This window comes from Pleurodeles waltl, chromosome 8 (assembly GCF_031143425.1).
Source record: "Pleurodeles waltl isolate 20211129_DDA chromosome 8, aPleWal1.hap1.20221129, whole genome shotgun sequence".
In the NCBI taxonomy this organism is placed as follows: domain Eukaryota; kingdom Metazoa; phylum Chordata; class Amphibia; order Caudata; family Salamandridae; genus Pleurodeles; species Pleurodeles waltl.
This window is the reverse complement of record NC_090447.1, coordinates 72,660,721-72,678,734: the sequence shown is the minus strand read 5'-3', so window position 1 is coordinate 72,678,734 and position 18,014 is coordinate 72,660,721. Positions and strand designations below refer to the sequence as shown.

Sequence of the window (18,014 nt, the reverse complement as noted above, 5' to 3'; positions counted from 1 at the left end):
TGGTAAGTCAGTCTTCTGACTCTTCCACTTTAGAGACTGACCACTTGTTGGTCAGTCTCATGCTTTAGATGTAAAATATGTTTGTGCTGACTTCATGCCATCTGACTGAGCCTTACACTAATTCCCTGTACAGATTTGATATAGAGTTTGACTATTATTTACTATTAGTAATAATTATTTGAATACTATTTTATGGTTTGTATTTTACTACCAACTCCAGAGGACTTATTTCCTTGGAAATGCTATTTATTTCACTGTTGTGTGTGGTTGCCATTTAGAGACAGAGGCTCATACATGCTTGTGGTTTAACACTTTCTCTGATCCTATATAGGCGTTTTATCTCCATAAAATTGTGTCAGCACAAATGTAAATGTAAACTGTACACGTTTATTCATCCATTGTTGTGCTGGTGGAAAAAGCTGACTGCAAGTGCTAAGTGTAGGAAAAAGAAGCATAGTTGCACAAATAACATTTTGTGAAGTTCCATGAAGCTATGATAAACATCACAGCCACTGCATCAGATGCCAACGAAGATTATAGGCGTTCAATGTACTACACATCATATTTACAAATTAACACAGTAGCAACTAATCAATTTAAAAAGAAAATAAGCTATTAAGTTGTTTACCTCCCCATTGAGCGAAACTGGAGTATCAGATCGGCTTGACAAATTCTTCAAGGGATCGTTCTTCTCAGGTGTTACACATTCGTTAATGGCCAAAGTAGAATTTTCGCTGTTTTCCGAACAGCTTGATTTAATCGAACACTTCCCGTTGGTGTTTATTTTAATTGTAGACACGATTCTTGGATGGTTGTCTTTATTTCCAGGAATGGCAACGCCTTGTGCTGGAACAGGAGTTTCCTTTGCCTTGAGTTGTGAGCTCACTTCTGAATTTATACATGTTTGCATGGATCCAGCAGGAGGAGGAGGATTTCTGTTTTTAGATAAGACCATATCCACGACTTTGTTGGATATATTGTTTACAGAATCAGCAGTCAATGCTCCTTCTGTAGGCTTGTCTGGCGTCTTGATATTGGATGAACTTGTTTTTTCACATTCATTCGAGAACACATCCATGCCCTTTTTAGCAAGCAGATAAAATTTGCCATTGTACATGACTAAAGCATTCTCTTTAACTGGAGTGATGCTAGCTGTTGTTGTGGATGTACTCGTAGGGCACAAGGGAATCACATTTGCGGAAATATTTTCTGCTGCTTTCATATCTGTCAAACTCTTTAGTATCCTGGAAGCGATACTGTTCGAGGACTTTACAGGAACAAGACATTGTGACTCTGGCTGTAAAGTGTCATGCACAACCCACTTCATTGGACTCCCCTGGCATACTTCACTGTTTGAGCTTTTTACATCAGTAGTAGAACAGCCCTTTGGATCTTGCGGTTGAGCATAAATTAGTGGTGCGGAGTGCAGTATTTGGGGTTTTGGGTATAGGGTTGGCAAGCGCTTGGTGGTATCCGTCTTCACGGTGTTGACTGGTGACATATAAATAACACTTGGCATCCTGGAGCACTGCGCTCCGGAAGCACTCGCTGCTGCAGTTGCCAGTATCTTCTGCTGAACTGCATGAGGCAAAGAAGAAGCCGACACTGTCTTTACCTCAGCATTGGCTGGTATCTGGAGTTGATGCCCAGAAGACAATACAGGATAGCTCATAGTACCTGGAAGGTTGTTTGGTTTTACTGCCATGCATGGTACATCTCCGGGCTTAGCTGATAGTGGAAGAGGTACAGTCCTCTGGTGCATCAAGGGTTTATCCACAGGTACAGTAGTGCCATGAAGGGATGAGGTGGAGCATTCTATGGCAATATTGTGAACCAGTCCCGGGTGATCAGTCTGGCTAGCTAAAATACTTCTCCCCGTGTTTAAATGCTGCACAATAGGTACATGAACCAGTGGAACTGTTGTAATGCTCGAGAACGGCACGTTTAGTGAAGCACTTTGTGGACTTGAAATACTAGCATTGGCAGAACTAGTCGTGACTGATGAAGTGGAAACCGGAACCAGTTTCAGAACATTTTTTCCTTCCAGCACAGATGTATTAATTATTTTGTATATCCCACCTACTGCAATACTTTAACAAAACAAAAAAGAAATGACAAGAAAATGGAAGTTAGGAATTAAAAACGCCAAGGTTTCATTTTCACATTATGAATCAGCTTACATAAAGTTAGCCTCATCTTAAAATATAGCTACCACAGAAAACTACTAACACAATCGTTTTACTTTTAGACTTCAGCCCTCGTTACAAATGGCGCAACTTCTCAGGTTTACAAACTCCCAACCTAATGATTCCATGTCCACCTTAACGTCTGCAGGGAGCTGTGGACTACAGCCCAGCCCAGCCACCCGCACAACCCCCTACAGCACCAGTAGGGGAGTAGGCAGTACTTATCCCGGGCAATAAGGAGCCCACCTTTATCCAAGATGCCCCCATCCCACACATTCATTCACAACCGGCCTCCCAATGCCTGCAGAAACTGTCGGAGATTCTCTGGAATGGAGGAAAATGCACAATAAAAGGACCGAAGTCATGCAGTTATTCCTCATGCCACGTATACCAACCAAAATTGGATGATCCCCACACATACCTAAGCATCATAGGGCTTTTTTGTAAACTTTAAGCTGCTTTGCACAGCAGCTCAATTGCTGTGGAACATGTGCAAATAAAATGGATACATTTGGCGTAGACCAAACCTACTGGCTTTGACAACGCTTATTGTCTCTTGTGCTTATAATCTCTTCAGTGTTTCATGCAGAGCAGTGATGTATTCTTTACAGCAGGGGGAAACTGATCTACACTTGAGCTAACGGTTAACAAGGTAACTGTTGTTTCCAAATGAAATTACATATCTCCTATCCAAAGAACGGCAGTACATTTTTTATTAAAAGAAGTTTGAACACGTGAACAGGACAAAAAGCATTCTAAAATTCACTTCAAGTTTCTTGTACTACGCATCTCGGATTTTTAATAGAGCTGCATGGGGCCTGTTTGCTATTACTGATGGCAGTGATGCACCGGGGAATTAAAACAGACAGTAAAAGAAATCAACTTAGTGGGTAGTTAAACAAGGATGCGCTTACAGAGATTTCAATTTTCAAATGTTATTGCAAGTAAACCCACATGGGAACAAGTTTTTTTTGTCAAATTTTAAATAGTATTGTGAACCTTTATGTAGCAGACAAAAGGGAAGGAGAAAGTGGAGCTTTGAAGTTATTTCAACTGAAATGTTTTACAAGACTGCAGGCGAATGCACTCCCAGTGCATGTGCAAAAGTAAATAAAAACAGAATACCTGCTGCCCAGTGGAAGGACACTGGCCACTGGAAGCAGTACTTGGTCCAAGTTCCACAGCATGGATGAAGAATTGAAGAACCCAAAGAGCAGGAGGGAGCTGGAGGTCAGGAGGAGCTACTGACCAATAAGAAGCAAGGAAATGAAACCCCTATGGGAGCCAGACAATGGTAAGTAAAGCGGCGCGGGAACCAGCCACTAGTGAGTAGAGATAGGTAATGTGCAGCTCTATGCCCCTTTTAAGATTTTTTTGTTTAAATGCAATAGATTTCACAAGCATAGTGCAGCGATGTGCAGTCGAAACCTAAAAATAACAAAATGAGTAGAACTATCAGAAAAGGTGCCACATTGTGCTGCAAAGTTTGCCTTTTCTTGCAACATAATTCAGCCCTCCCTGCAGCATAATTTCAGTGGCCTGGCCTGTAATTCATCTACCACTCATAATTTGCTTTAACGTTCAAATTAAGCTGATGTACTTAAGCATCCTACCTAGTGTCTGTGAAAGAATGACGTACCACAAAGAATACCAGTCGTACATAGACTTAGAATTGCAGTATATGCAAAAACAGGCAAACTACCCATCACAGAGGCACTTTGGCTCTTGACTTCTTTGCAAATTGAAACCACTGGCAATGTAACAGGGTCAAATTATTACCATTTATGAAGCAGTAGCACATTGGAACAATCTCAGAGTAGAAGAATCAATTAGGGGTTCATGTAAATATACAGCCAATACTAATGCAGGTGGAACAAAGTCACCTACCTATTTGAGCTCTATGGATTATACATCTCCCTGGTTTGAGTAATATAACATGGAGAACATTTTACATTTGTTTGTGGAAAAAATATTGTATAGATACCAACTTGGATTGTCTGTAACCAGACAACTTACGCAACTTAAAATTCAAAATGGCTTTTGATTCAATGCTACCTTCAGACTGTTTGGTCATGGCCTGGGATGAATTGAGGTCAGCAATGCTTCACTCCCTCACATAATCAGATCAGCAAAAGGTTACTCCTCACCTTCACAGGGAAGACATATGTTTAGCATGTAGATCTATACAAGACATTTCACTGCAGACAATTACTAAAGAAAATTAACTTTTTTGCAGTATTATTGCCATTATTACAAGTTTCACATACAGCAGGAAGATGAATCTATGTATGCTTTTGAGTTGAAGGTAGCAGTAGCTCTGCTGAATTCTGCTTGGCTCGCACGAGAATCTTAATATGCATTGAGTAAAGACAATTGTGAGAACGTTCTTGCTGCTTCACATCTGATAGTTTATGAACGCTGCTGTAGGAAACAATATTTCTTAGACAGGGTGCTCTCAATATTTATGATCATGTTTAGCTACATGAAAAATATGCTGATGCCCGAAGAGCTGCCTCGACTTACTGCCAAAAAGGGACAAACACTTATCTGTGTGCCTACCGTCTACAGTTTATCTGACTGATGCTCAGTGTGAGTGAACACAATTCTTTCACAGGTTTGACCAATTAACTGCTTCTATTTTCTCCTCAACTCCCTTTTAAAAGTCCTAGTAAAGGGGAGAAATAATAGTCTTCCTTAGCCTTTCCCTCTTCTACTTTCCTAGGCCCCACCAGTGACCGTGGACTGGGCCAGCTCGGTGGGTTCCTCGGATGTTGGAAGTTGGGTCCTTCGATAGCAGAAATATAAGAGGAAAATAATAGTTGGGTTGGGCTATAGAGTTACTCTCGTTTCGCTCTCAATTTCTCTTTTCTACAGAAGAAAAAAAAATCTTGTCTCCTTTGTCTTCTAGTTCTTTCCAAAGACAAATTCCGCTTTTTTCTTCTTTCTCAGATTCTTGTCAGGACTTTCCTTTTCTGTTATTTATCATTAGTCACCAGTCTCAGACACCCCTGGAGTCAGTCTGTCAGCCTTATTCAGACTACCAAGCCTGCTCATCTTCTCTGTGTCTCCTTCATCTGTTCTGCTACCTTTTGTCATTCTCCCTGAAGCGTTTCCTCTGTATTCCACAGTCCTAGTCCCTGAACCAGGATACAAGTAACATAGGACCGATTTCACCCTGATTAGGGCTCATTAGCCAGATATTGCTGGGTTCCAGAGGCACAGGATCTACATCTGGGTATATCAGAGCACTTAGGGTGTCAACTGCAACAAAACAACATGGTGACAGGTGGAATACTTGAATTAATCACTGGCAATTGCTCGGGGCTCAATGGTTTGGGATGCTGCAGAGTGACTGTCAGTGGCCGAGATTAATTCAAGAATTCCATCCATCATTTAGTTTTTGATGCCCTAAGAGTGACGAGTACGACCAGAGCTGGGCCCCGTGCTCACTGTGCCCCTGGAACTAAGCTATACCTGGTTGATGAACCCTAGTAACTGAGATACTGGTGTTGGTTGCTTGTGTTCCAGTTCAGGGAGGACCTGGCCTAGCAGTTCAGGCTAGACAGTTCCTACTGGAAAACGGTTAAGACTGATCTGTGTATGGCTGGGGTCAAACTGCGGTTGTAACGGGGGCAAAAAACAATGGATTGGGATGCTGCCCGAGCGATCGCCACTGGCTGAGATCAATTCAAGCATTCCATCCATCACTTTGTTTTTGGTGGAAAATAAAGTAGCACTTCTTTTTATTTACTGGGTTGGATTGGTAAATTAAAAAAAATAAGTACTGCAAAAACACTTTTTTTTGAGTCACAGGTTGGGGGTAGCAACACAGAGGGCCGGGTGTGGGGAGGGAAGGCAATGGGCAAGAGAGCGATATGGAGCCGGTAGGGGAGAAGTACACAGGTGAGAAAATGAAGAGGGAAGTATGTGAGAGCAACATAGGAAGAAGAACTCAGGCAGATGGAGAGAAGCAGACTCTAGGACGACAGATAGAAAACACATCCACTCTCATGGAGTGCTTAATTCAAAATAAAAAGTAAAAAGTAATTGAAAAGCAAGCAGAGTAAGCAAAGAAACCAGAAAATCAAAATCGAAAATAAAAAGGCTATGCTTCATGTGAGGGACAAACATAACGCTGACAAGTCTGGAAAAAATAAGCAGTCAAATAAGACCCACAGGAAAGAAAACCAATAGCAGACAATGGATGGGCTCCAAGGCTCTGTATGTTCTAAGAAAGCCTACAGTATATCTTGCAACAGAATACGCATGTGCTGCCTACAAGGTGACATCTACAAAGTAGGGAAATGTTTTTTGTTAAATTAAAGCCACAATCGCTCCCTACAGATTTTGCCCCCCCCCCCCACTTTGAATTCTGAGTAACATAGAATAACGAACACAAGGAATTCTGCCAACAGAGGTGGTAGACATTAACCAGTAAATTAATAAAAGAGGACTCAAAAGAATGAAAGCAAAGTAGTTGTGAAACCCTGAAGAACGGGGTACCTATCAGACAGCAAATTTGTATCAATGTTTTAGTGAGAGAGGATATTCTGGCATTGTCTCAGCAGCGTGTCATCCTGGGCAAATCATGTAATCTCTCTGTGCCTTAAAAAGATGACCTTGTGTAGTATGAAATGGTGCTCATGAAGAGCACTCTTATGCCCCTTTGGCCAAGGTTTTCTATATTAAACTGCAAAAAAATAACATACACTACCTATCTTTGGTAATGCACTTTCTGGTGAACACTCCCATTACAGATTCCTCATCTCATGAATGCCTCTAGGAGCCTGACTGAATGTAGCACTGCTCGCACGTGAGTAGGTGTAGTCATGTGGCTCTCTGGCAGCTATGTTACACGACAAAAGTGACATCAGATCTGCATATGTACTACCTGTGCATGCTGAGCTGTTTCTTTCTTTACTGTCTGCCGCCGCAGACATGGAGCTCAATAACTGAACCAATGAGACAGTGTGCAGATCTCTAGGTGGGTCCATTTTATTCATGGAAAAAGAGACCATTCAACAGAACAGGAAGGTGGGAGAGCAATGAGGAATCTGCAGTTAGAGTATCCACCCAAAATAACTTGTTCTGATGGATGATTCTAACTGCAGATTTCTCCCCTTGGCAATGAAAACCAAAGCAATGCCTCCAAAGGTGGTGGGTCTTTGGAACTGCTCAGGGAGGGGGTGTGCTGCAGTAAAGCCCTCACTGCATGTCTGTTGATGTCTCCTCTGAAACCTAGATGGAATCTGACAGGTTCCCTTGATGCTGAACCCACTGAGACTTCAGATCCCACTGCAGAGCAGGCATGTGGCTTCTGGTGTCATCCCCAAGCAGGATACAGGAGGACAAGAGTCCAAGAAGTCTCAGAGCCACTCTCACTGAGACCCAGGACAAGAGGCAGAAATATCAGCATCATAGACTGAAGGTCTTCAGCTTGCTGAACTGGAGAGAAGCTAAAAAAATGCGCGAGATAGCGAACCCCAAAGATTTTACGAGGTCCACCACCATCTGGGGTTGGTGCATGACTAACTGCGACAAGCCCATCTTCAGCAGCCAGTTGCTGCGACCACCAGGAGGAGCACTGGTGAGGCCGAAGAAAACTGAAATTGCTGCTTGAAACACATATTTGGTCTGTGGGTCTACAGGACAGGAATATGAAAATATGCACCATGCAGGTCCAGTGCTACCATTCAGTCTCCTGGATAGATAAAACTTAGGACAAATTCAGAATGCTCACATTGGCCCTTTTCAGGATGAAACAGAGGAACATTTATACAAAAAAAAAAAAAAAAAAAAAAAAGGGGAGGAAAGGCCTTAGTCCTTTTTCTGCAACAGGAAATAACATGAGTAACATACAATCCCTATTTTCGACTCCAAGACCCTCTCTATGGCTCCTTTGTCCAAAAGAGCCTGGACTTCCTCCCACAAAATGGACAAATGGTCCTCCAACAGCTGTATGTAGTAGGATAGTGATATGATGGCATGCCCCTGCTCAACTCTGACGCAGCCATCTGTCAGGTGTGATGTCCTGCCGCCGTGGAGGTTCTAGCAAAACTCCAACAACACTCTATAAAAATAACATCCACCGAAAACTTAAGTACTTTTCCACACATGTAGAATATACTTACAGCAGCCATGTGTTAACAAAAAGTACGTTGCCAACTGATGCAGAGCAAACACCAGTATGTATATCAGGGGTGTGGAATTTATTAAAATATCTACTTGTCCACGGGACAGGTTGCTTCTCAAATCTACTTGTCCTGTAAAAAGATCAACTTGTCCCTTTGGTGCCATGTAGTGTGGCGCCAAATTATAGCAGCAATCTCATTATGTAAGAGCTCTGATAATAGCCTCTCTGATTATGCCAGGGCTACTACCATAGTAGGGCTTGAATACTTGCAGTTTCAATCCCTACTGTAGCAATTTCCTTATTTTTCCACCTTTCTGCAGATCTGCATACTGGGGCTGGAGGAAGCAGAAAGCAATAGTTCCAGGGCTGGAATGCCTTTGAGTCTGCAAACCTACTAACCTGCATGTTTTAAAGATTTTCACCAGCTTCTCTCTAATATTTTCCCATAATAAGAAAGGGTGGACATTTACTCCTGACAATGGCAGGATTAGAACTTCTTCCAGGGTTGGGAAGAAAGTGGCTGGAGGGAAAATGAACTTGCAAATGCTCAATAGATTTTCACATGAGCAAATCTACACATGCGTATTTACCCATGCTAAAATACAGTTCACAAATATTTTATAGGGGTACGACATATACCATGGGTGCACTTTTGTGACTTTCTTTAAGAATTTGGGGCCACATGTAGGTAGGTTCAGATTTGTGACCCGCAAATTGCGAGTCGCAAATCCGAATGTAGGATGGTGTCCCTGACACCATCTGTGATTCGCAAGGGCTTCGCAAATGCACACCTCATGAATAATCATGAGGTGGGTCGCAATTTGCGACCCCCTTGCGAATGGCGGCCTCACAGGGATGGTGGCCTGCTGGAGACAGCAGACCACCATGTCTGTGACTGCTTTTCAATAAAGCAGTTTTTTGTAATGCAGCCCGTTTTCCTTAAAGGAAAACGAGATGCATTACAAAAACGAAAAATGAAACGTTTTCGTTTCATTTTTTCAGAGCAGGCAGTGGTCCAAATGTTTACAGTGACATTCACAATGGGGAAGGGGTCCCAGGGGGACCCCTTCCCTTTTGTGAAAGTGTTAGCACCCATTTGAAATGGGTGCAAACTGCCATTGGTTTGCGCCCGCATTCGCAAAACAATCCTACGTTGCACTGCGAGTCGCAATTAGGAAGGGAACACCCCTTCCTAATTGCGAGTCGCAAACCCGTTTTGCGATTCGGTAACCAGGTTACCGAATCGCAAAACTGGGTTTGTGCATCGCAATGTGCTTTTTGCACGTCGCAAACAGCGAAAGTCGCTGTTTGCGACATGCAAAAAGCTACCTACATGTGGGTCTTGGTCCCTAATTAGGTCTGGTGTTAACAAAGACATTTTGTTTTTATTAAACTTCTATTTCTCTCTCTTTCGGCTGGCTTTACTGTGAGTGATCGCATTCTTCTCTTACACAAGGAGCATATTGGCACACAAAGTAGTTTTGTTCAGTGGCAATCAGTGACGTAACGAAACTGGAGGGTGCCCCTTTGCAAAGAACAGGGAGGAGCCCCCTCTCCAGACTCACTCAGGGCAGGTGCTGTGCTGAAGGGGCCCCCTGGAGGGCGGCTGCGGGGCCTTTGTTATGCCACTGGTGGCAACATGTGCTTTTAGAGTTCAAAAACGTTTTGGGGGGTTTTTGCCAGTGTTTGTTACAATGTTGAGGGCCTGGTAGCTCCCACAACAATAAAGTGTTACAAAAGCCATGTCAAAACAAGACACGCATTGATGAAGCTAAAAGACTTATAAAAATATGTCAGATCAGTTGGCTTTGTCAGTGTTTGTTTATTTTCATGCTTCCCATAATCGTGTTGAAAATGGTTACACTGATTTTCCATTAGAAATATTTTTGGGAAATACTAGCATGCATCAAAACATTTTACTAAATGACACTTCATTTGCATATAATCGGAGAGCATTCTGGGAGCATTATACTTAGCCTCATAGCCTAAACTTTTCAAACATGTATATACACGTTTTTTGTTGTTTTTGTACTGGAACCAACGTCAGTAGTGAAGTGTGACCTTAAATCATTTATTTACAGCACTCACCCTAATAGTGAAGGTTTTCAAATAATGAACCATAAATACAAGTTCGAACAGCATTATCTTTTGGAAACACATTACCTCAACTGCAGAGAGTTCCACTCTCTGTAAACAGGCAGCCAAAGGGTTTGTGCTGCAGGGGGTTGGGCCTACTTGTCCCAAGGACAAAGTAAACATAAAAACTTGTTGCCCTTGACCCCAAACAAGATGTCCCGGGCGTCGGGCGATAGGAATTCCACATCCCTGTATATATATATATATATATATATATATATACACATACACATACATACACACACATATACATATACACACATAAATATATATATATATATATATATATATATATATATATATATACACACACACACACAGCACACCCGTTGAATAAACACATCCCCACAAGCATGCAACACTGCGGTTACAACAGCAGAACACCTATTATGTAAAATAGACAAGATCTCCATGTCATGCCTGTGAACACATCATTAAAGGTATGCCATTAATTGAAAAAAACATAAGCGTGACACCCCGTGTCACGCTTGTGTATGATAACACCATGTAACAACTACCCCTCCCCCCCCTTTTGTTTTTAATGTCAACACAATCTTGGAATCTCAGGGGAGGTCTGCGTGTCCTCATGCTCCTAGGTGCATTCATAACATCAACTGGTACCCACGTTCCTGCCTGTGGTTAACACAATCAGATTCTTTCACATCTATTCGCATGAACGGAAAACCCTCCCTTGAACAGAGACACACGATTTATGATTCCAGACGCTTCCCCCTTCCACTTGCACAGCATTCTTGAAAACTTAAATGACTTGTGTAGGATCCGACCAACATGCTAACCCTTACCATATGTTTTCCCTTTTTTTTAGATGAAACATACAATATTTACACTTTGCTTCTTACTAGGTCCTTTTCTTCTCTTTAATGTGTCTCTTTTTCAACTTACACTCATCTACTCTGCGCCGGATTTCCTTAAAATCCACATCAGCAACGTGATCAAAACCTTTCTTGTTACTCAACCAGAAGGGAACCAATTTCGTGGTAGGTTTCCATCTCCTTATTAGATCAAAATGGCTCACAGAAGTCACCAAATTAGGCGAAGTCCTGTATGCCAACAACATGGCCTGTAATGCCCCCCCCCCCCCCTCCACTTCAAACCCTATTTGCACTGACAACTGAATGGCTTTCTTTCCCACTCAGCTGAACCTTTCTACTTGACCATTCACTTTAGGATGGAACACAGCAATCTGTCTATACACCACACCACACTTCTCCAGATAACTTTCCATGTAGTGACTAACAAACCGTGGCCCACTATCAGTTACCACTTATTGAGGAATGCCCTCTCTGCAAAAAGCCTCATCCAAAAACTCAATTTTCTAAGCTGAAATCCTTCACCATTTTAATTTCCATCCATTTGGAAAACTAATCCAGTAATATTATTATGCTAAACGCCTCCTTTCTAGGTAATAATGAAAATGGACCGATAATATCCAAACCCAATTTCTGCCATGGTGTCTCATGAAACTCACGAGGCTAGGAATCAGGAGTTAACACTTCTGCTGATTTGTCACTTGATACACATTCACCACACAACCTTACTTGATGTTCTACTAACATTTCTATTCCTGGCCACCAGAAATTCACCCAGACCAGTCGTCTTCTAGTGTTTGAAATATCCACGTGTCCTTCATGTGCAATGTCCACAATAATCTTCCTCAGATTAAAAGGAGGCATACATTTGTCACCTCTTACTACAATGCCATTTTCTACAGCCAACTCCTCACGCGCTTTAAAGATACCTATTAACTCTCCTAGAATCTTCCTTTCCTCTGTCAACCCGTTCTGGTAAACCGGATTATTCAACTCACAATCCTTCTCCCTCTCCCATTCCCAGCTGAAAGCAACAGCTGGTGGTGCTGTGTAGCCATTTTAGCTGTAGTTTTATACACATTATTTTAGCAAGCTAAGCCTGTCATCGTGCACTTTAACCTAGATATATTTTATTCAGCTTTGTTTTATTATTTTAACGTTAGCTATATTTGCGGTCTTGCTTTATTTTCTCTATCTAGCTGTTCTTCGCCTAGGTCAGCACTGCCTTCTTAAACAAGACATTTTTTTTTTCACTCTGTGCTTTCTCAAGGCTACAATAAGATAGGTTGCCTGCAAAAGTGGTACGCCTGGTCTCCAGTGTTCACAGAAACATATACACTCTTACATGGGGATCCTTTCTTGGAACATCAGAAGTTTATTATAAAAACACTACTTTGACTGATGTACGTTAGAGGGAGATTCCAGCCAGGTGACCACGACTGTATGCGGATTGCTTCTCTGCAGCTGCTTGTGTAGACTACAGGCATCAGGTATGAGGGATGATGTCTTCCCATGGGGAACCTGAAAGGCAGAATTAGAGCTTAACATGCCATGCTCTAATATAGCATAGGTAGGAACTATCTCTACAAACCTCAGTGACAGTATGGTAGCGTTATTCTTGTGTTTTACTCTCCTTGTCACAATTTTAATCTCATTGTGCTTCATCGTCCTAGTTATTGCAATACATGCTTTATTATCTGAGATGCAGTTATTTCAATAAAACCTTACTGAACTATACTCTGCCTCTGACTGTCCTTGCATATGTGAGACTAATGTAACTGAGAGAAACGGATGAGATTTCGAGTTACCACGACTCCCCTGAGGGGTCATCTATGCCATGTGCTCGGTTGCCCCAATCATCCCTGCTCTTGGGTGGAGATGAGGCACTGCTAGTTAGCCAGAATAAACCCGGATTAGGCCGACAGGTGTCACATGGGACGGGATCAGCATCAGTCCCCTGCAGTACAGGTGATTCTGCCACCCGAATCCAATAGTCTTATTAGGACAATGAGGACATACGCGACATGGCGGAGCAAACGTTTGGTCAGGCACTAATTTTCGGGTCCTCTTGGGTATCTCTGTCTCAAAACATGCAAAAGACACCGCAGTATATTTGGAAACATTTGTGGTACTGAGATTTTTCCTCCTCAGCTAAGTAGGGAGTACCCAACTAATGCTGTAGGTTATTCAAGCCTGAACTCTAAACGGATAATCCCCATTTGGTGGCCTCATCTCTGAACAAAACGTACCATTTACCATGGCAAACCCAGAACAGGTAGCAATTGCAGTTAATATGCAACCACCCCTTACTGCACATTTAACGGCACATGGCCTAACGGCCCATGGGGGGTCCAGTTGCATTTGTAGTTGAAGCTCATGCAGTATACAGAACAGAAATGTTCTATTCTTGGGTCACATTTCCAGCAGCTGATGGGAACACAAATATGTTTCACCACTATACACCGGCAAACATACCTGCACAATATAGAGCTTATACACATTAAGAAATACCACTATCGTATCAAGACCATAATAATTGGCTTGATGGCACCCTACCACACACAATCCGACATGTGAGGTTAGGTTATCTAAGTAACAATGGCCCTACCTGGCCTTTATTGGCCACATATACACTGCACCTTGATGCAGCAACCATGGCAGTAGTGGAGGTTCGCCGATTATATACTGAGTTTACGGCAATATACAGACTATTAGTACAGTTTGTAATGCAAACATTAAATACAAACCCAGCACGTGCTGCCCCGGTGCAACATAGCCAGACATTAATCCTGCGACTGTACATTCGATCATGGGTAAGGTACCCGCCAAACGAGAAGAAATTCTATTTTGGTTAGCTCAAAAAAATAAATGCACTGGAAGCAGTATTTCCCCATACGGGAGCTCAGGATAAACACAGATGATTAACTATGTGCTTGCCATTTGGGATGGTTCTCACAGTAGATAACTGCAATACTTGGGGCATGGTATTTGTCACGCTCTATACTTCCACACATGGTGCACCGACACTTGCCAATCTTCCGGAAGTGTTAAAACAAATTCAAGATGAATATGGGGCTGCCCCGGCCCTAGACTTGGGGATGCAATTTATGGGCAATTTTGCCACTGTATGTTTCTTTGAACTAAGTAACCTTAAAGGGGAAGCAGTAGCACTAGCAGTGCTAGTATGCGGCTCCAGGACGTTCCTGTACAGGATCAAGAAAGTGAGCTGCCAAAGATTATCGCGGAGACCTATTCTAGTATTGTTCAGAGGTAGTCTGGGGGCCAGACCCATATAACCACAATTTCAGGGTACATCTAATAAAGATTCTAACAAGCAAGCACCCGAGGCTTCTAAAAACACTTCCAAGAAAAACCCCAATTTAAAAAGAAAAAAAAATTGCAGTTGTGATTCGTCATGCCGCTCAGGAAGAGGGCTCTATTAAAGAACAAGCCGTGAGCACTAGCTCTGCTAGACAGGGCAGCAGAGGTCACAATAGTTAGCCAGAATCTTCAAGAGCATCTGGAGGTGAAAGCAACTGATGACTTCCTACAAGTTGAAACTACGGACATACATGTCTCCACGCCTGACACGGTGTACAAAGTAACGATACAGTTAGATGGAAACACTGAACGCACAATAGACAATCTTTTGGAACCGGGTCATTAATATCTATGACATTTTACTGTCAAAAAAGGATTTGCCACCTGAATTAGTCTGTATTTTCCCATATAGGAAAGAGGTTATCAAACCCTCGTTCTCACCTCTTGTTCCAGATGAGCTTGTAGAATCCTACGCCATTGACTGAGCATTGGCGCAGACAGCAGCGTTATACCGCAATAACGTAGGATGGGATAAAGATTCCCCCTCTCATGTAATTCCAATGAAAAATTAACCTCAGCCTCAACCCCAGTACCCAATAAGACATGATGTTAAAGCAGGGAAATCCTCATAAAACTAGAATACAAGGGTGTAATCGAACCCATCGTCTCACCAATGAATAATTCCTTAATCCCTGTAGATAAAACAGACCATTCATACAGAATAGTCTTGGACTACAGATACTTAAATAATCATACACGCAAATATGCTAGAAGAAATTCTCATAGCACAGCATTATGAACAACATAGTGCGCAAAAAAATACAAAACATTGGATATTTCCAATGGTTTCTTCTGCCAAAATATAGCGCCTGAGAGTGGAGACTTAACAAGTTTCAGTGCACTAGGCTCCCAGAAAAAATTATGTTTACCACAGGGGGTACAAGAACAGTCCAGGACTTTTCGCGACACGTGTAACTTCAATATTGCACAACATTGACCCTGAAACATTGTCCTATGTATATGATATCTACCTTAGAGATGATGAATTACTGCAACATCTAAGAGGGGTAGCCTGCATTGTTGTAGGGTTTGCCGAATTCAGCTATAATTTCTAATTAAAAAAAAAAAATAGCCTTCCTTAGTGTCTGGTTTCTGGGATACGAATTATCAAGTGAAGAAAAGAGCCTGCCGCCACAATTCTTAGAAAAATGCGCACAGTTACAACCCCCAAATACTATTAAAAAACTCTAATCACTATTGGGTTTTCTAAATTTTGGCAGAAATTATATTCCAGATTACACATCACGCATCAAACCCTTATATGACTTGATACGTCTGGACTTTTCAAGTAAATTCTGGACAGTTGAACACACATGCATTCTCAGAGCATTGCAACAAGACATGCTTGTAGCACAACACCTACACACAAGGCACAATAATAAAAAAAAACATCTGGTCACCAGAGTAATTGCTGGTGCCACTGGTTCCACCTATGCAACATTCAATGAGGAGGAGACAGTCCCGATTGCATACAAATCACGTTTGTAATCTACAGCAGAACAACGTTGTGCTCCCTCTGAGAAAATTCTCACTGCTGTTCAGATGGATGTCATTAAAGAGAGACCACTAGCCCAGGGGAAATGCATTATTATCGTATCTCTAATCCCAGCCATTGACACTGTAAAGCCGGCGATCCAAGCGCAAAAGCATTACACCCACGTTGGATCCAATGGGCAACGACTGACGGCCACTGATGTTGACTATATTTTTTACCCAAAATTACAAACTCAAAATGTTTTGCAATATGAACTAGAATACCAAGTTACGGCAAATACGTTGACTATTGATAAATATCAAAGAGTCATGTACACCAATGACAACCCGCTATAGGCATGAAGCGTCAATACTCCGCTGCTTGGGCAGTCGTAAGCGGCTATATGGAGTAAATTCTATCCACAACATACCTTTGTGCAAACCCTGGGGGACTGCACTGCACAACTAGCAGAGCTAAAGGTTCTGGTGATGGTACTGGAACATACGGATCCTGACCAGCTAATGCTGATTATCTGTGATTCGTACTATTGTGTCCAGTCCTTCAATGAATTTCTGCATTACTGGCACCAGAATGGGTTCAGAGATTCTGGTGGGGGAAGTAGCGGATGTGAAAGAAATGCAACCAAATGCCCATGTTGTACATACACTTGGACACCAGCGCATTGGAATACACGTTGCTGGGAACACAATGGCCGATGAAGTGGCCAAATCAGCAGTAACTATGACCTCTGTTGCTGCAGTAACTCATTCTAGGATGAAACCAGACTATGAAATATGGCTGCTGTGACAGCCACGCCTGAAGGCACGCCCTTGCCAAAAGCATATCCTGCTAGATATTCCTACCGGATGGCAGACTTGTTTTCTGCTACAGCTATAATACCAGGTATGGGTAAATGCAGGATTACCAACAAATATCGAAGACCATAGTTGATCAAAGCAGTGCATGAGGGAGTTGCTTCTGCCCAGGCTGGTGTGGCTGCTGCAATATCACTGTTGCAATCTTGTTATTAGCGGCTAGGTCTATACAAACAGACCAAACAATATGTCCTTTGTTGTGATATCTGCCAACAAATTAAGGGGTCTGCCGTCAAATCCCCACCACAGACACCCTTCCTAATTTCTAACAAACCATTACAATGTGTGTACTTGGACCACTGCAGTACCGTGACACCTGACAGTGCATACAAATACACCTTAGTCACTGCTGACCCCTGCTCCAGATTTCTATGGGTATGGCCACAATGCTCGGCTGATGCTTGGGCCGCTATTAAAGAATTACAAGTCTTTATCGGCACATATGCAATTGCGACTTTCCACTCGGACCAGGGTCCTACTTTCGCCTCAAGGGCATTCAGGGACGCTCTGGCTTTGTTAGGGGTCCAACTCCGTTACTCGTCTCCATTTCATCCCGAGGGAAATAGTGTCATGGAGCAGCGATACCAAGATTTAAAGCAATCCTTAACAGCCAGCGTACTAAGTACAGGTCGTTGTTTGCGTAATCACCTGTATGGAGTCCAGAGAGCACTTAATAATCTGCCTTAAAGGTTCCGGGGGGGGGTTTAGGGGTCGCACTTCATACGAGTGCCTGTCTGGAACTCAAATGTAGATTCCAGACCTGGATGGTTCTGGTGTGGAGGCGGCAGAAACACCCTATGACATAAATGAGTGAGTCTCTGTCTTGCAGGAATTACACCAATTTCGTGACAACAATGCTTTTGCCAGTGCTGCCTCCTTAGGAATTAAGGATGTACCAATAACATCTACCTGCTGGATTCCAAAGGTTGGGGATCTAGTATATGAAAATGTTGCTGTGAAAAAGGAGTTCAGTCCTTCCTATCGTGCACTGGTTCCTGT

The 18,014-nt window shown here is 42.5% G+C and overlaps 1 protein-coding gene across 2 annotated transcripts in view; it reads right to left on the bottom strand.

Moving 5' to 3' along the window:
* Positions 1-18,014, bottom strand: part of LRIF1 (ligand dependent nuclear receptor interacting factor 1) — a 105,914-nt gene that overhangs the window by 67,590 nt on the left and 20,310 nt on the right. For both annotated transcript variants that reach the window (XM_069203738.1, XM_069203739.1), the window contains exon 2: positions 629-2,090. In XM_069203738.1, the coding sequence (XP_069059839.1) occupies positions 629-2,090 (1,462 nt within the window). The remainder of the gene's footprint in view (positions 1-628; positions 2,091-18,014) is intronic.